The 20042-nt window shown below is 36.8% G+C and overlaps 1 protein-coding gene across 2 annotated transcripts in view; it reads left to right on the forward strand.

The window, feature by feature from the left end:
* Positions 1–1640: 1640 nt before the first annotated feature.
* ALDH1A1 (aldehyde dehydrogenase 1 family member A1) overlaps positions 1641–20042 on the forward strand; it is a 36712-nt gene continuing 18310 nt past the window's right edge. Inside the window, exons 1-5 of one of the 2 annotated variants that reach the window (XM_054809565.1) lie at positions 1641–1761; positions 2028–2146; positions 11905–12009; positions 16235–16375; positions 19809–19938. In XM_054809565.1, coding sequence (XP_054665540.1) covers positions 2057–2146; positions 11905–12009; positions 16235–16375; positions 19809–19938 — 466 coding nt within the window. In that variant the 5' untranslated portion in view covers positions 1641–1761; positions 2028–2056. Of the gene's footprint in view, positions 1762–1957; positions 2147–11904; positions 12010–16234; positions 16376–19808; positions 19939–20042 lie in introns of those variants that run through there. The other variant, XM_054809564.1, reaches the window with a different exon arrangement.

Consider the following 20042-nt stretch of genomic DNA (forward strand, 5'->3'; position numbering starts at 1 on the left):
CCAGAGAAGTTATCATAATTCACTTCTAGCTTAATCATTTTAAACAAAATCAGGAATACAATGGTACCTAAATATGAGAACATATTTAGAACACTCCTGCTTGGGAGAAAGATTTTTTTGTTTTGCTTGAAACCAGACCGTTCCACTGGTCTCTGTCTTACAGCTCCACTTAAATTCTGTTTAAGTTAGGCAAATCTGAGCAATTAGCAGGTGAATTAACTAGAGGCAAACTCTTTGTGGTTTAATGGAGAAATGAGTGGTGGGAAGATTATTAAACAGAGTAGACTTTAGTGTCTAAACCAGAAAATTATATGGAAATTTAAAAAAAAAAAAAGAAAACCACAAAAATTTGCTATGTGAAGATAGCACTGGAAATCTATATTCCTAATAAAAGTGAACGAACCCTATTTAGACATTGTCCTTTTTCATGAGAATCAAAGATATTCTCTAAGGCAGGCAAACATTATAACCCAAGGTGCTATTCACAAAACTTTCAAATATACCATTCTACATTGGGATGTCTTGAGCCAGCCAGCTGAGGCAGAATAGCTGAAGGATGCATCCAAAAAGAAGTAACTGAGCTGGTAACCTTGGATATCATGGTGTTATAGCAATGGGAATTGGTCCCCCACCATTCACTGGACAGGGTGAATGGTTGAAACTTAAGTCCACACTGCTCTCTACATCTCACTGAGAGATGACTATTGTGAGAAAAGAATTCTCTCTTATCCAGAAATTACTTGGACTTTTCTAAAGGCCAGAAACTCTTGCTCCAACCATATGTCTGAACACAAAAATCATCAATGATAATTATAACATGCTCTTTAATTCAGAAAATATGTTACATATAACTAATGCATCATAAGATTAATCTCATGATATGTCCTATGTCATCCATCAGTTAAAAGCAACAAAGCCTCCATTGCCAGATGGTTTAGATGATGCCTGATACATGAATTAACTGAGCTCAGTGAATTTTTTAAGCATCTGTGTAGTCTCAATGAAAGCAATAAGATCATTTCTCTTTATTTCTATGGCACAAATCAGTTGTGTATATATCAGAATCTTAGCATAAAAAACCAAGTGCGAATTCAGTCCCAGTTTGTTCTGTGATATCATTCATCGGAAAAGGTAAGACTTAATGAAGAGAGGAGTTTCTTTTGCCATATAAAATGATTTGCCAGTACCAGAGATATTTTTCTCACTGAATAATCAGTGCTTTGCACCCTGGATTGAAAAGTCCTGTCTATTAAATAATTTGTTTTGAAAGGCACAAACTCAGATTTTCCAAATGACACTGTAGTAAAAATTTTGTCCACAAAATTGTGGTGCTATCTGGAAAATAACAACAAGCTTTTGCTTGGTACTACTCACAGAGTATTTTTTCCGGATTGATCAATTTTTGTCCTACTTTCATATTTCTTGAAAAACACATGAAGGATTATGTATCACCACAGTCATCCCTTATCTCTGTGATATACAAAGCAGGTATTAATTACAGGAATTATAATGTACTCGGAACATATTAAAGCGTAACCTAAGGTGGCTTGTTTTTTAGTGAACGCTTTCCAGCTCTGGGAATTATTCTCATCAACTCTCCAATGAGAAGGGCTTAGTTTGTTTCCAGAGTTAACAAGTCTGTCTTTACCTTCAGAGCTGCCATCAAGCACAGGAAGAACTTCTCTTAAAATCTGGGAACCTGCCCACTGAGAGAAAGCAATTTTACAGACAAGACGAGGAGGTCTTAAACTGTGTACCCCAGTAAGAAATTCGTAGTGTCTGGCTAAGCAGATTGTTTCAGCAGCATTTGCTTCATCGAGGTCTCAGCTCAGTGAAAAGGCTGTTGCTTTTGGTCTTAAAAATAAGTAGTGTCATTTTCTCTTTGCAATGAATTCTTTCATCCAATCATATTCCTGTATGCAAATATACCATAGCTGGTACAGATAAAAAGCACAAATAAAGCTAAGAGCTCAGTCAGGACAAAAATCACTGCCTTTCACTTGTACCTCATTTCACCTGTGTTCCAGGAACGTCCTCAAACTCCTCAACTGAAAATATGAAGAAGCAAGGCTCAGACAGCAATCCTGCTCCAGTTTTGCCAGCACTGCCAGAACCACTCAAAGATCTGAAAATTAAGTACACCAAGGTTAGTAGCGTTTGTGTTTCTTAATTTTTCTTATGCTTTCAGCTCAGACAGTAGGATGTGCTCATTTTAATCTTATATGAACCATGGAAGCAACTGTAAATCAGGGCTTAAAATGTTTATTCTGACCAGTTTCTGATATCACAAATATTAGCAGTTAATGTTCAGTGATTCTTTTAACCTAAGTATTTCAGGAAGAGTGCAAGTGTGATAGAATCATTTCATATTTCACTTGGGGTGGGTGTTGTTTTTCTCCTGAAACAAACTTTCTGCAGGAATAAGTTTTTCAGAAAGTATAAATGGAGAAAAGAAGGAAAAGTTTCTATTATTATATTATTTTTCAGAATAGCAAGAACAAATTAAAATGTTAGCATATTTCATTGTATTAAAATCAGATTTAAATAATTATACCAAATAAGCTTATGTGGAAAGGGATGTGTGAAAACGAAACTAAAATAAAATTCATTCCACTCACATATTTTTCTTAGATAAAATGAATCTGTTTTTCAGCTTAAACAAGTAACTATCAATAAAACAGATAAAAGTCTGCCATCACTAATTACTCAATATTACCATAAACTTTTTGTAATAGAAAATTCTTTCCATATGCAGTTAGAAATACACAGATAAAGAAGGTCTGAATCCAGACTTGTGTTCCCAGCTTGAAAAGACTCTTTGCCTGTTTTATATCATAGTACACAGATATCTGCAAGAACTTTGAAAAAACTGTTGGCAGAAAATATTGAAACTGCCCTCTGAACCATTCAGGTAGAACAATTGATCAGAAAGGACCTCTTCTCTTTGGAAACTCCTCGGTTACTGTTCATTTTTTTTACCATTACCATTGCAATGGAAATAGATTTTATTTTCTAAAACCATTGCTTATTTTCTTTTCCAAAAGCAAGGTGTTCAGTGATTATCTAGATTAGTCCTTTTGTATTCCATTCTATCCTATTTTTTTTAATGGAAAAAAACCTAACAAGATTTCAATGCATATCTTTCTTGAATAAATCACACAGGACCTCACTTTGTAAATATTTAACAGGCTACGAAAGCTGTGTAGTTCTGCCATGTGATAGCTCTCTACTGCTCTTCCTGTCTAAAAAAAAAAAAAAAAAACCCCAAAAAACCCCAACCAAACAAAAACCTCAGCTTAATTCAGAGAAGATACTTTAGTTCCTAAGTCACAGCGGTGTTCCAGAAACTACAATGCTATTTGTTTGATATTTTATTTTTCCAATGTAAAACAACTGATATGAGCAAAATGCCAGCTCAGAAATCTGATGTAACTGAATATGCAAGACATAAATTCCTGTAAACATTGCTATCCTTCTAAAATATTTAGTTAGCAAAATACCTATTCCATTAATACAAAAAACAATAACAAGACAGCCTGCTTGGCTGAGGTGTTTATAGTGTGCCATTAAGGAGATTGTCACAATGCATGTTTCTTTTGCCTTGACAGTAGGTACCATTTCCTTAAAAACTGTTTATAATGTGTAAGTAGGCAGAAGTGCAATGCATCTGTTTGCAAAAGTGTGTACCTACAAGTGATCAAATCCAACACAACCTTGCCAAGGCTTGATTTTTGCAATGCTTTCCTCCTCTCTTCAAATATCACACAGGCCTGTCTGAAAGCCACAACAGAGTACTGAAGGACAGGGAGATGGGATAATAGAAATGTCATCCCATAACCAGCAGTCATCCCACAATTTAATAAAGCCTTTCCACTCTTGTCTTCTTACCCGTCCTGTTCCTCTCCTGTCCCATACATGTTAGAACGTGAGGTGTGGGATTGTTTTGACTAGTTATGTTAGAGGCATCAACATGAGGGAAGTATTAATTACTGCTGATGTATTAACCTTTCTGTCTGAAGCACCTTGGATATCAGCAGATCTCTCAGCTCTGGAAACTCATTTTTCTCTTTTTCTACCACGGCATAATATCAACAGCCATCACACAAAGATCTAAAGAAAGGTCTACAGGAGATGTTCCAAGGACTTTTCTCTTTACTTAACACTCTCTCTATTTATTTTTTTTTTTTTTATTTTCTATGAGAGGGATCATTTGGGGCCTTTTAGAGAGATCACTTAAATAAGTATTTCCATATGTTTATGGATCTATGGGTTGGTATAGCTACATTTCACACCATGCTTTTCATAAAACTAAGCACTCTTCAGGGAATTTGAATTTCAAGAATTAAATTAAATGCATTTTAAACAGTTAAATTGGCTTGGATGTTGAACCACAAAGTGATCTTGAATTGGTTTCATACCTGAATGTCCTTTAAAGATATTCCAGTGAACTGAGTGAGTGTTGGTAGCTGGCTAAAAATGTACTAGTAAATATTTTACTTTAGTCAACACTGAGGAATTAGACAATGATTGTTTGACAAATGATTTCTGTCATGATGCTTTCACATACACTAAGCCCTGTGGTGCTCCTTTAATCAGAGAAACTCAGATTAGTTAATTATTAGGTTGTCAAATTACATGGGGGGGCAGGGCAGGGAGGAGAAAATGGCAGCACATTCTCTCACTAAGCTGCATGTGGAATATCAAAAAGTGTGAAAGAGTAAGCCACTCTGAGTGAAGAAAAATTGTAGCTGAGTATCACATATGTTGTAACCACTAGCTTCACAAAGATGAGGGGTAAAACCCCAAAAATTTAATTAGAATATCTGGGGAAAGGTAATCAGCTATAAAGGTACTACAGAAACATACTCTTTTTAAGATCAGCTGGCTTTGTAGATACAAAGCCACTAACTGACAAATCAAAAAGTTTAAATAAATAATGAATAGAAAGAGTATGTTATCTGATTATTAGTTCATTGCAGTAGTAAAATGTAATTCCTGCATCAAAAATAACATACAATTCCGAGGGGGGAGGGGGGAATTTGCGTGAAATATCAGCCAAATATCAAATTCTTGTATGGAAAAAACTGGGGAAAAAAGAGATTTCACAGCAGGTATTCTATATTGATATATTTGTTTAAAGCTTACAACTTCAATCTTTAATAGTTTTCAATAATTTCACATACTGTAACTGTATTGCTTAAATAATACAGTGAGACTCCATGACATTTTGAGACTAGTAAATCAGAACTTACAGCACTGAAAGTGAGCCTCCTCTTGGGCCACAAATCTCTTTCAAGTTTAGATGTAACTGCAAGATTTACTACCACCATCAAACTCAAGACTAACTGAATGATTCTCATAGTCCGTGAGAGTGTGAATAGGGGCCAGCAGTTTTTCAGCACTGTGCATCACCTCACCTGAGTGATGCTGAATTGCCCCCGGTATGCAGGAGCCCAATCACAGCCCTGGTGTCTCTTCACTGTTCCTGGCCTCTAAAAAACCACTGGTGATACCATTCCCTGGTTTACTGTCCTCACTAGAAAGCTTGTGAGCAGTCAGCTGAGCAGCTGCTGAAATACGGTGATCACTTTTAGCTCTGTGAAACAGGCCGCTGGGCTCATTTGAAGAGCATTGTCAAGAAAAGCTTTATCATCGCAAGAGTTGTAGGCTATCTGGGGGCAGATTTATGGTGGGGAGAGGTTATGCTTTTTCTTGTACCATAAGTTTGGAAGAGTTTCTGATATCTAAAAAGAAGATAGCTTAGACATTTCATTCCATATTTTTAAAGCTATCCTTAGTAGCTAAGTTTGGGATAGTCCACATTTTAGCTAGTTCTATTACTTTTCTTGACTATATCTCTGTAGTATGGATTATGGTTTATAACAATAATATTGAATTATGTAAATATTCTTCCCTGACGAAGAATGAGTTTATAGACAGATACTGAATATGGGATCATGGTAAGATCTTTGCAACATCAGAAATTAAGTCTTTTCTTCTCTAAACTGCACTTTTAAGTCATTTCTACAAGAAACACTAAGGCCTGAAACCCTTGTACAGACATTGAACCCACAAAAGGGGGATACTTCTTCTAAGGAAGGTGCAGCACGAAGTTATGTTTCATAAAGTGATGGCACCTAACGTAGAGGCCCTAAAATCTATTTCAGCAGAGCTATGGTGTGGTCCATCTGAGACAAAGCTGTCTGGAGTCAAGTGCTTTCTTTCCTCATGCAGCACAGACACAAACATGGCACTTCCCATCTAGCAGATACTTTATAAAATGAACTCACGGTCCTTTCAAAATACTCAAGGTCTGAAGGGAAAAAAAACAATGGGATGATGAACTAACACAAAAAGCAGGTCTTGTCTCCCCATTCTCTGCTCAGGTCATTTGAGTGAACAAATCAACTGTCTAAACCGTGACAGAAATACTGTAGTCTTGCAGGTAGCTTCAACCCCAAATGGTGAATGGTATCAGATTATCTGAACTGAAATAAATTCTTTCAGAGAATCAATATTTTGTTGCACTCTGACACTGGGAAATAAAGCCAGTCAGAGGGGTTTTGACTGCAATAGCCTGTTACCTGGGGTCTATTTTAAATACTGAGCTTTAGTGGTGTACATTCTCACCTATAAGAAATACGTATTTCCAGGCCTAGTGCAAATAACTCTGAAAGTCATTACTTCTTCGGGTTGTTGAAATAAAAAGCCATGTTCTCTCCTAAAAATACCAGTGAAATAACAGCTACAAAATGCCTGCAACAACATTTATAAATCCTCACAAAATAAATTTGCAGCCCCAAACTCGTGGACCACAGTCAGTCATCACAGACAAGCCCCTGCACAGCACGTGACACAGATGGGTATGTCTTTTGCATTTATGTCTGACAAACCAGCACAAAAATATCTAAGCTGCCAGTGGAGTTCTGCCTGACAAACCAAACACTGTAACCTATTGCAAGATGATCCCAAATGTTTTTTTTTCAGCAGGGCAGGGGAGTTGCAGAATGCTGCCATTGGCTGGATTTGGAGATGCACATCCTCCTGTTTGTTTGCAGCATATACTCCACAGCATTAAATGAGCATGGCTGCACACACATTTCTGAGTGCAACTGCCTGCAAAGTATGTAACACTGCTTACAGGGAGAGTTCTGACTTTTTCCTTCTCTTTCCTGTCTTTCATACCTGCATATGCAAGACTGCTATCTGGCTTACGGAAGACGTCTGGATAGTTTGATTTATACAGCCCTGATACAATGTGGTGTATATATTTCACATAATGAAGTTATGTTTTAAATGGGAATGGTATTAGAAACATTAATAAGAAAGATATTCTAAACTAATATTAAGGGTGATATTGGTTGGTGCAATAAATGTAGTATTTAAACAAATACTTTAAAAACTTCCAAAAATGGTATGTTTTGCTATTATTCCTTTCACAGACAGATATGAATTTGGCATACTGTAACATCATAGCAGTGTTATGTTAATATTTACCTTTTACTTTGTCTCTTTTCTTGGCAATGTAGATAGTTACTAAAGATGGCTTTTTTCATATTAACCATTTAACTGCTGTCTTTGCCCTTTCATAACAGTCAGAACTTTGTGTGGATATTCCTATAATCAACTTTATCACATATCTGAAATTTCCAGGGACTTATACACTTATTTCCCCGACAGGTTTTTTTTAATTCAGGAGTTTGCTGGTCGGTCCTGATGCTCGGAGGCAGCAATGACACTCTATATATGGCACGCACATATAAACAAGCTGAAACATAGAGGAATATATTAATGGCAAATTGTTAACATAACCATTTAGAGATAATATTTTTATTGATCTTGATAGTTATTACCAAACTATTCACCAATTATTAACAACCAGTCAGACAGACAGTGTAAGAAATTCCCATACTATGCAAAAAATTTATTCCCTGAAAGCCGTCACATTTTGGTATCGTATGTGGTTGTGGTGGTAGGGTTTAAATCCCAGCTCCTTGTGACAAAAAGCATTTACCCTACAGTTCTGGTGTTTTGGCTTTGTCCTGTCCTGAGTCAGCCATCATTTGCTTTGATGTGCCTGCCCTGAAGTATTTTTTGGTTTTCTATTTAAATATTCCTGCTACTCTGAGCAGCAACAATGGGTCCTTTATCCTAATGGCGAGGAAACAGGAATCACATCTTTTCTGCTAGTTGGTCTGTCAGCTAAGCCCCAGCGACTAAAGGTGGGGTAAGATGCCATGACCCTAAACATGGGCACGGTTGGAATGCAAAATACCTGGTACAGTCAGTCAGACGTTGCCATGGTCTCAATGACAAGCATGATCAAGATCTCACATGCGTGCCAGCAGCGCAGTGGCACTGGGAGAGCGCAAGAAGGGAGGGTACCAGCCCATCCGCAGCAGGAAGGTGAGCTCAGGCACTGGGAGGGCAGCTCAGGGTAGCGACCCCGTTTCAGCAGTGACCTGAACCCAGAGATCACAGATATGGTTAGACAGAGGATGACAGGTATTGGTAACATTGGACTGGATACATTATCACGTCCACTTTAAAGAACAACCTACACAACGCTTGGTAGCAACATAGCCTCCTCTTTTCCATATCTGTGCCATGTGTCAGATCTTTCCAATGAAGTTTTCCTTTCAGTTTCAAGGCTAACCTACAGAGTCAAAAATCAAAAGTTAAATCACTTTGACAATTTCACCAGCAGTGGCTCGGAGATGGCAGGCTCTAGGGTAGCACAGATTTTGTGCACCTACAGGTAAGGCCCAGGTTCTATTTTGCATTTGTGAACAGGAGTAAGTACCTCAAATTTCACTCAGAGGTCCTTAGCCTTCTCTCTGCTTCTCTTCTAAATTTTCACAGCTGTGTAATATCATATAACTTCTCAATAATTACAACTAAAGTAGATGATATTTTTAGTACGTTGTTTTACTCAATGGCTGGACTTGATGATCTTAAAGGTCTTTTCCAACCAAAATGATTCTATGATTCTCTGTCACTGAGCAATTGCTGAATCAATTCATTTTGTGTCATCTTCAATATGACAGAAAATTCACAAATATTATATCATCATTATTTTAAAAATATAAATAAATATAAAATAATAAATATAATTAATATAATCCTAATATATCATTATAAATATAATTAATATATAATTAAACTATAAATATAATAATTAGAAATAAATATTCCACCCCTCGCCTCTGTGAATTACATGTTTAAGAATTATCATTAAAATCCACATTCATTACACAAAATTCACAAACTTCAATCACATCAACAAAAAATGGAATTCCCCACACCAAAATCAAAATAACATCATCAAAACACCAAACAAAAGTGAACAATTTACACACAAAATTCACCCCTCATCCCTTCACCACAATTAGAACAACAGAAATTCTTTACAATCATTCCACTCTCTAGCTATGATAAGCCCATGTTTTGCCCATTACCTCTTCCAATCATAGAATCATAGAATGGTTTGGGTTGGAAGGGACCTTAAAGACCATCTAGTTCCAACCCCCCTGCTACGGGCAGGGACACCCTCCACTAGACCATGTTGCCCAAAGCCCCATCCAACCTGGCCTTGAACACTTCCAGGGATGGGGCATCCACAGCTTCTCTGGGCAACCTGTTCCAGTGCCTCACCACCCTCACAGTAAAGAATTTCTTTCTAACATCTAATCTAAATCGACCTTCCTTCAGCTTAAACCCATTACCCCTTGTCCTGTCACTACTTGCCCTTTAAACAGTCCCTCTCCAGCTTTCGCCCTGTAAAAAGTCCCTCTCCATTGATATGATAAGCAACTGGAGAACAGCATCCTGTAAGGAACAGCATCTGGTAAGATGAAATTACAGATACTGTATGTGCGTTGGCTGCTACGGAAAAAGCCACATTGACTAGTTAGTTGTATGGAAGGTTTTGCTAGATTACTATCCTCATTTCAAATTCCTCATGCCCTACATTGGGCACCAAAAAGGATTGTGGTGGGTTGGCCATGGCTGGAGGCCAGGTGCCCACCAGAGCCAATCTATCACTGCCCTCCTCAGCTGGGCAGGGGGAGAAAATATAATGAAAGGCTCGTGGGTGGAGATAAGGGCAGGGAGAGATCACTCACCAATTACCGTCACAGGCAAAATAGACTCAACTTAGAAAAAATTCATCTAATTTATTACCAAGCAAAACTGAGTAGACTAATGAGAAATGAAACCAAATCTTAAAACACCTTCCCTCACCCGTCCCTTCATCCTGGGCTTAACTTCACTCCCAATTTCTCTCCCTTCTCCCCCGCCAGTGGCACAGGGGGACGGGGAATGGGGGTCGTGGTCAGTTGATCACTCCTCGTCTCTGCCGCTCCTTCCTCCTCAGGGGGAGGACTCCTCACACTCTTCCCCTGCTCCCATGTGGGGTCCCTCCCATGAAGACAGTCTTCCATGAACTTCTCCAACTTGGGTCCTTCCCACGGGCTTCAGTTCTTCATGAACTGCTCCAGAGTGGGTCCCTTCCAGGAGTGCAGACCTTCAGGAGCAGACTGCTCCAGCGTGGGTCCCCCATGGGGTCACAAGTCCTGCCAGCAAACCTGCTCCAGCGTGGGCTCCTCTCTGCATGGAGCCACAGGTCCTGCCAGGAGCCTGCTCCAGCATGGGCTTCCCACAGGGTCACAGCCTCCTTCAGGTGAATCCACCTGCTCTGGCATGGGGTCCTCCATGCAAACCCAAAAAATGGGAAACAATGGGAAACAACAATGCCGGCCTTGCTTTCCTTAGTGTGCCAGCAATGTTGAAATCAAGAGTTGATGGTATTTGTTCCAGCCATGCAAAGTAAATTCAGTATACAATGTGCTTTCAGCCAGTATAAAAGTGTAATCTTTGAGGAAGGACACAGTTCCTAACGTTTATTAAATGAACTTGGCTATCAATTCCATTGCTGCTCAGTAAGCCGTTATGATTAACTTCAGTGTAGGCCAGCCGCTATGCAATTGTTCTTTTGTGCTTCTTAATACCTAGCTATATGTTTGGGACTTTAGGGAATAGAAAGATATTATATAAAAGACAGAATATTCTAGAAAGATTGAGGAAAGCACAATTTAGGTCATTTACTTGGTTTTAATGTCCTTGATTAGGATCACATTCAATGAAGCACCAATCCACAAAGCTAGAGGATCTTCATGAAAAATAAAAAAGCCTCTCCCTAATCTCTAATTATTTTTCTCCTGTAACATGAAAACAGAGAACTATCCTTGCTTGCTTAACTATACTTACTCTGGTTAAGTGGTTCTTTCTTTGTTTCATTCAATTGACTGCAGTGGGGTTTTTTTAGTCTTGACTTTAATTTCAGAAGAACATACTGTTGGTTATTTTTTGTTAGGATTTTCCCTTTTAGCAGGAGAGAGTCAAGAGAAATCAAAGTGAAGCTAAATAAAATAGCGTTCTCCAAGATACTACATATACTATATATACTAAACCTCAGGATTGGGTTGACTTCTGTTGGGGTGTGTAGCAGAAAGGCCCTCCATCATAATCAACCCTGTGAGCGTAGGAAACCCGGGTAGTTTTAGGTAGGTCATTTAGGACTGCACCTCCCTTGTACATCACAGACTTCAGTTTGAGACAGGAGGGACCCCTTTGTAACAGTACCTTTTTATGATATGAAACAAAGTGAAAATATCATGTAGAGAAAGTTTGCCTCTCCAAAGGAAGTTAAATTTATAAAGCTGTTACTGGTTAAGTGCATATGTGGTTACTCATCTCTTCAGAATAATGTCTAAACAGCTATTCCATTTTTAATTCCAGTACCTATCAGTCAGGTATGAAAGACAGATTTATTCACTAAAACAGACAACAAACAACAGCTATATATATGTTACTAATATTGTTGCGCTATTTCTTCCTCTGCAGATATTTATAAACAATGAGTGGCATGATTCTATCAGTGGTAAAAAATTTGAAGTCTTTAACCCTGCAAATGAAGAGAAAATCTGTGAGGTTGAAGAAGGCGACAAGGTAGAGTTTTCTTTCCTGCTTTTAACCCTTGCTTTAACTCTTCATCTTAAAAACAGGAAGGCAAGCATCCATCTGTGTTGATGTAACACATCACCTGAGACACGTACCTACTTCATCCCGTATACCTTCTTCTGCACACATAATTCTTACCTTTTTTACTAAGCCTTGGTGCTGTTTGTAAACAGACACTGAAAAACTGCTTTACTCTTAGGATCTTGCTCATATGAAGAAAGTTCTGAAGAAACATTTTTTGTTAATTTTTTTTTATAATATTGATTCTTTTTGTTATTTTTGATCAGTGACATTTAATAATTTAATTGAGTATTTTTGTTATTTATTCCTGGCTCTTCCTCACACAGTGATGTAATCTGTTCATTACACATTTATACAAGGCTTTTTCATTATAGATAACATGAAGTGGGCAAATACTGATATTTTCCCACATAGACTCTGTGTAGATGATCATTACCATCAGCATTTTAAGCTATGAACATGTGTTCTCAATACTGCCCAGTTCAAAAATTTGGTTTTATGAAAAATATATTGGAACATAGTCCTAAAAAAGACTCTGGAGCTGAAGGTAACCTATCAAATAGACACTAATTCCATCAAAATTGGTTTCCTTACTGCAAGTTGAATTGATTAATTTAAGCAGAGGACTAAAAAAGATTGTTGACATCTGTAAATATACATTTATTTTTTATATTTATGAGGTTTCTTAGTGCAAAATTACAGATACATGCCAGGTAATCAAAGATATAATGAAAACATAAGCCCTGAGACAAACAGCTCTGTATTTTTGTTATATTATCTATTTTTCTGCTGAGAAGAATACACCTAGTGCTACCATATAGTTTAAATGTAAGTTATCAAGTAGGGGAGTTAGTTTTTTAAATAGAACAGACAATGTTGTTTAAACAGTTTTAAAACTGATTACTAAAGAAATTTTTTTTATAAACTCTAAGTATGAGAAGTGAATGTTCTATTTCCAGTTCACAGGTATAAAAAAAGTGATGACTGTGACTGAAAATTAAATTGGTTTCACAATTACTGTTTTAGTTCTTGCAAATATTTATTTCATTTTCTACACTTTCCCCTTCAAGGTCAAATTTTTGCATCTAAAAGTGAGACGATTTTCTCATATTTCTCACAAAATGACATCTGATGTTCATTTTAGTCAAGAAATATGCATATCTAGAATCATCTGTATAAAAAGTGTGTTTTAAGCTTAGCAGTGAAATGTCCATTAAACACCTTTTTATCCATGAGAACTGCTATAAAACCTATAAGCTGTTTAACTGTATTATAAGTTCACCAAAAATTTACTGCCAATGTAATAAGCACAATCTCTTTCAGAATATTTGAATTTACAAAGATTGTCTGAAATTAAATGCTCTTTCGAGAAATACTTAGAAACCCAGTTCATTCAACATCCTATGCTCATTGAATCTTAGTTGCTTTGTTCTGTAATTTCACCATGAATCTCCTGATACATTTGGCTCAAATGCCATCTGTCTAGCACATGAGCAATAGTGAGCACACGTTATAAGGTCACAGCAAAGACACATTTTGAACTTTTTGTAAGGCAAAGATGGCTGAGAAAGTCTGCATGAATCTGCCTTTTGATAATTTCATAATCTATGAATCATGAGTTCTTCAAATGCCTTGTTCTTCCTTTTCTTTAGTCCCAGTTATTTGTGTATAGTGCTCAGCGTCACTGAGATTATTTCAGGCTCTTATTGTCCTCAAAGAATTTCGTAAGCATGCTGCTGTCTTCTGAATCATACCTCACTAGAACCATACATGCTTTTAATGTAAAATGTTACTTCTTCTACCTCTTCTCTATTCAGTGTTTAAAAAACAAATTACATTGCAAATCAGGTTGGCCTGACATTTGATCATCCTCAAATTAAATTACTCATGACCCGCAACTGTTCACTTACCATCAGCATTTTTGTAGCTTTCACTCCTTATGAGCAATCTAACAACTCGTTAACTAAAGAGATAATACCGTTCCACACACAAGTTTGCTTTCTCTCCAATAATTTTGCAAACTAATGTGTAATGACAACTGCTATTAACTAAATTGCCAAGTGAAATGTACAAATCTAGTAAATTGCACAGTCATTGTGAACCTAATATTCTAGAGCCTAGTCTTTAGATAATGAGCCAAGAGATTTTAGGAATTTAATTTGTGTGTACAATAGGGTTGACAAAGGGCTGTACACTGCCTTGCAGTGGTATTTAAAAAAAACAAGTGGAGATTACAAAGCACAGACACATATGTGGGTGGGAACTGTTTTCCTTTCAGTTTGATGGCTCTTTCAAGCTATTCACTAATCCTAAAGGCCCCTAGTAATAATAAAGCAGCTCAACAAATGGTCATTGGGATGCGAAGTAAACGTACTTCTGTAAAAAGTCTAAACTAGGTCTGAAAGGAGCTATCAGTCTTTACACTCATGGTGTAGATTTACATACCCAAATTAAATTTCATGCAGTGGAAGATCTTTTTTTTTCTTACTTTTCATCCACAGCCCTATATTAGCTTTATATAATTTTTCTCTGTTTTAATTATTTCTGCACTTGTAGTAGACAGAACACATGGCACTGTATGTAGTTTTAATTTACATCATTCATGCAAGTATGTCTTCTGGTTTCCTCTTGTCTCTTTTCCAGTAAAGGCCAAGGCATACACCCCAAGTCATACTGCAAAGCTGTAAAATAGTTATGATAGAAAGAGATGAGAAAAAAATGAATTAAATATTAATTGAATGCAGTTTTTTAGGTCACAGATAAGTGATGAGGTACTTGATGATATTCTGACAGATTCTAAAGAAAAGTAATTCTTTTTAATATGGTAGATTTCTGCTACCTGATGCAGGTGACTAGTCAGTATTATCGTATAGTAATGGCTGTGCTATTTGCAGATATCATTCTTATCTTTTTTGCACACTTACTGGAAAGAACTTTGGGAAATTCTGTGGGCCTCCTGCCTAGCATGTCTGTGCTGGGCTTTCCAAGCCACTTACCCATCCTAATCCTGGGTTTTAAAAATTAGTTGTCAGCTACCAACATCAGTTAAAGATTCAAAATCTGTTTCCAATTTAGAAAAACTGACTTTGGTTTTGACTTCGTCAACTTTGCTGACTTAGTTAACCTTGATAGTGATTTCCCTGGAGGATACTCTAGCAACCAGCAGTACAAAAAAAGGAAAAAAAAAAAATTAAAGAAATCCTTTAAACAATGCATTCAAATTGCTGAGGGAAATGTGCCATATATAGATCCCTCTTTCTTTTTTTCTTGAAATTTGTTTCTAATTTCTAAAAAAAACCCAACTAGAATAAACTTCCTTCTTTTTTGTCATTGCTTTCCTGGGAAAACTTTTACAAGAATTGTGAAATATAGGAGAATTCAAAGTACTAGAAGTTTTTTCTCAAGAGATTTTTAATTGAGTTTTATATATTCTGGAACATCCTTCCACAGAAAAAAGTTTCATATAATTCATTGTACATTTTCCTGCTATAGCGAAAGCCACAGGATACATAATAAATCATGCTATAAAAAAAAAATGAACTGATAAATTAGTTTGCTTAATGCAAAGACAATGCTTAGACTTCAGAACATTTAGGCTTAGCATTTTAAAGCTGGTAAATTAGTCAATTGTTAAAATTATTTTAAATAAAAATGTTCCTTGAAACTTTAAAAAATAAATGCATTGATTTGTCATCCTCAGTAATAAATTTTTGTTCACTTTATGAAACATTCTAAGGAACAAATTTTTCTAACCTGGTTTCATCACACCAGCAGATACTTTTAGATAATGTTGAGTACTTAAATATTTAACTTACATATTTGGGCATCTCTTTGTACATAAAAGAGATTAAATTGCATCAGCAGTGTAATTGGTGGGTGTATCCCCAATTGCAGACACTAGAAGGCAAACGGTTTGAAAAACTAGATGTTAAAAACAGAGTTCCGTAATATGTTTTTATTTTCGAAGCTTTGAGAGCCCATTCATTTCTCATACAACTTCATATTGCTGAAATGATAGCAGAAGTGTTTGAAAGAAAATAACCCATGTATCTAAAACTACTGTACTAATTCGGATTAGATTGGGGTTGGTGTCACGTATTTGCCTTGCAAAACACCTTGCACATTTAACAACCAACAAGACTGATGACAGAATCAATTATTGATTATAAAAGTTTCTCTGTTTTCCCCACAGGAAGATGTAGACAAGGCTGTTAAAGCAGCTAGAAAAGCTTTTGAGTTTGGGTCACCCTGGCGTACAATGGATGCTTCAGAGCGAGGAAGACTCTTGAATAAACTAGCTGACTTAGTTGAAAGAGATCGGCTGATTTTAGCTGTGAGTATGATACGTGAACAAAAGACTGGGGGAAAAAAAAACAACTATGTCCTGATTTTTAAAGAAAGATATAAGCAAGCATAACATGCTAAATCCTTGGAAAGTCAGATTGTCTCAATACTTGTTTTTCATCTGTATTGCAAATGGACCTCAATAAACTGGCTTGCACACGGGTCTACTAACACCCCACAGGCACAAAGTACTTGAGTATTTTATTAGCTTTAAGATGATACTTAAGCCACCTACAATCAATGTAATTTCAGTTGTTGAATTTTAAGGACACACTAACATAAACCACGTGCTTAACACTTGTCTAAACCAAGGCCTGAATCAAGGCCTAAACTCAAAGCCTGTCTCAGCGCTTACACATGATACAATTCAGAGCTGGGAGAAATTTTGAATTTCATGGCTATATATTTTGTTATCACTGGTCCTTCACTAACTTCAGCTTGCAACCGCCAACGAGTGAAAAACCTTAATGAGAACCAAAAGCAGCAATGAATCGCTTATTAGCAGGAAGAACATGGAGGATGGGGAATGATGTCCTGCTTTTACCAGCTACTATGTATGGGCCATTTTACCACTCTTAGGAGCAGACACATAAGCTATTCCACTACCACACACCAATTATGCACCAAAGCAAGAAAGAACGTTTAAAATAGAATTGTACCACCAGTTTGATAAAGTGTAGTAGTCTCCCCTCTTGTTTTAAACTGCACATATGATGCTATTATTAAGATGATCCCTTTGCTATTTCAAGCACCTTCTGGAATTAACATTTAGGCAGGATAATTGTTTGCACTATCCTGAAGATGAACCCTGGTTTTCTGCAAACAGTGCCAAAAATTAAAGAGAGCAGGAGGAGTATCCAACGTTCAGGATCACCACTCAGACTGATCTAGTCACAATTTGAAGTACTTAGCCATTAGCTACAAACCACACCATTGATAAGCTTATAATATTTAAAGCTCCAAAATATGTAAAACCTGCAAAGAATCTATTGCCCACTCTGTTGTCCTTATGGCTGTAGTACAGCAAGACATTTGCATATGTCCCAAACAGGTTTCTTAAAAAAAAAAATAAAATAAAATAAAATTCAAAGGAACTGAGGTTATTTCCCTGAACTCCAAAGTCTGCAACTGTCAAATTTACACTTTTCTTTAACACAGTCAATTCTCCAAAAGAATCTTGTCATTTTGATAGGGACTGATAATCACCTACTTTTTCAGGAGAAAACTTGAGTGGCAAGAACTTATGTTCTTAACAATGCTAGATTTATTGGATTTGAGAGAGACAAAATTTTAAGTGTGTTGCATTTTTAATAGGAAAAGTATGCCCCCTTGTCAGTTAAATACTGGATAAGCTGGCATTTGCTTCTCTATTGTACAGCCTAAGGCATTACACATGCAAGGAGGATGGAGAAATAATCTTTTTTCCACAGGAAAGCTGAAGTATTAAGTTAGTTTCTGTTCCTACTTGCCATTTTCATAATATGAAAGTATTGCTTTTCTCTGGGGCCCCTCCCAAGTTTCTATTTTACTTTGTTTTTATTTCCTACACCTTACTCCCATTATTAACTACTTTTCCCTTTTAGATGAGGTGTGTTTGAATGAAGTGCTTTCCAGTCTTCATTAAAATTAAGAGAGATTTTCTTCACTCACAGCGTATCCTAACTGCAGAACTAGTACTATAGAATAGCAAATAACCTTGTAAACACTAGACATCAAAATAGACCCCCAAAGCTCATTGCAAATGCATTTTCCTGTGTTCATGCATCTTGGCTAGGATCAAAATTATACTATTTCAGTGTTTCATATAATGATAAGATGCCTCTGCTGAAGCTCCAGAGGCTCAACAGCCATATATGTAGACTACTGGAAGAAAAAGTCAAAGCAAGGTACTGAAAGAGCCACTAAGAATTCTGTTTCTTAGGTTTTAGTCTGTTGTGATGTTCAGAGCTACAGAGTTCATAAGTTTGAGGCCAGGGAAGAATTTTCTCCCATGTCCAAACAGAACAACACAGTGCTGGATATGCTGCCTGGAATGACAAGGGCATATCTCATTTAATCAGTTCCTTCTTGATGAAAGCCATCAAGCATTGCTGGCTTCTCCGTTCTGTTCTCTTCCCAAGTATATCTGCAATGTGTCCAGTTAACTAAAACTGCGGACCTCACAGGGCTGTTGCTGGTGAAACCCTATACTTGCAGGATCAGTCTGTAGACTCAGCCTGAAATGCTAAAGAACCTTGGACATACAAAATTACAAATTTAGAAAAGAAAATAATATTTCTAAGATCTGACTAGATCTTGAAACTATAGTTTGAGGTTTTTCTACTCAGCATCCTAGCAGGATTGTTGACAAAGCTGAAGGTCCACAGTGTCTCTGTGCTGGAAAACTTGAGAAAAAAATTCTACTAGTCTCAAGAAGATGGTGACACTATTTAAGAATTGCACATGGTCTTTAACTAGATGTTCCAACAATTAGAGGTATTAAAATGGCATTAATCCAAACCACACTCCCTAGATTTGGCTGGAAATCAACCCTGCTTAGTGTTGGTGTCTCTGTGGGATCATTAAAGCACTGTGGGTGGAACAGAATTGGTCATCTGAAAAGTAATAGATGTTGAATGAATATTTGCTGATTTTTATTCTCAAGGTTTGTATCTGCCTGGCATGGAGATCCATGGTATGGAGAGTCAGGCCTGGCTTCAAATAAGACCAGTTAGTTCACTCAGTTAGTAGTCAGCCAGTAAAAGAGAGTATCTTCTCTATAAATATTTATTTTTCATAGTGATTTTTTTCAGTTAAGACTTCTTGATAGCTCAGATCTTTCCTTTGCACATCAAACACTTAAGGTATATTTGGGGTATTTTATTCCATGCTTTGAGTCTTCTTGCACATATCAGTTGCTAATCATGCATTTATTAACCACCTAGAAAGATGTTCTATAATAACTAAAAATCGCAGGGTCCTATGTTAATGTGACAGTTATTTCCAGGAAACTACTGCCTACCTTCGGTGTTAGTGGCTGAGGGAGGCTACTCATTTTGTTTGCATCAGTTATTAGTGCAGACTCCCAGCTGATCTTTTCATCTACACTGGTAGAATATCTACTATAAACCTGAACAGTGTAACTGATTCAGATGGGAGAAATGCTATTGTTTTTTCAGAATATCTCACCATTGCAAATGGGCCCGTGATCATCATACTGCATAGCTCACTGTGAATAAACCATCACAAAAATTTCTCATTTGTAAATTGCTACCTTGTTTTTTTTTCAAATGCTAAGTGTCTTTCAGAGTGGAATTAATCTAAATATTTGTACTAAATTTGAAAACCTCTGAACTGAACAGCCAAAAGCTAAATGACAAAGTACAAGCATGAGAACCATTATCAATATTTGATATTAACTTTTTAATTGCTGTTGTCTGCAGACAATGGAAGCCATTAATGGGGGGAAACTCTTTTCCACTGCTTACCTAATGGATTTAGGTGCCTGTATCAAAACGTTACGCTACTGTGCAGGCTGGGCTGATAAAATCCATGGGCGTACTGTTCCGATGGGTGAGTAGTTTTGAGATAACAAAAGTACAGAACTGAAGCCAATGTGATCTGTAAAAAAATGCCTTTTTCTAAAAGTTATGCAATACGAAAAATATCTCAAATGG

The sequence above is a fragment of the Grus americana genome, chromosome Z (assembly GCF_028858705.1).
Source record: "Grus americana isolate bGruAme1 chromosome Z, bGruAme1.mat, whole genome shotgun sequence".
In the NCBI taxonomy this organism is placed as follows: domain Eukaryota; kingdom Metazoa; phylum Chordata; class Aves; order Gruiformes; family Gruidae; genus Grus; species Grus americana.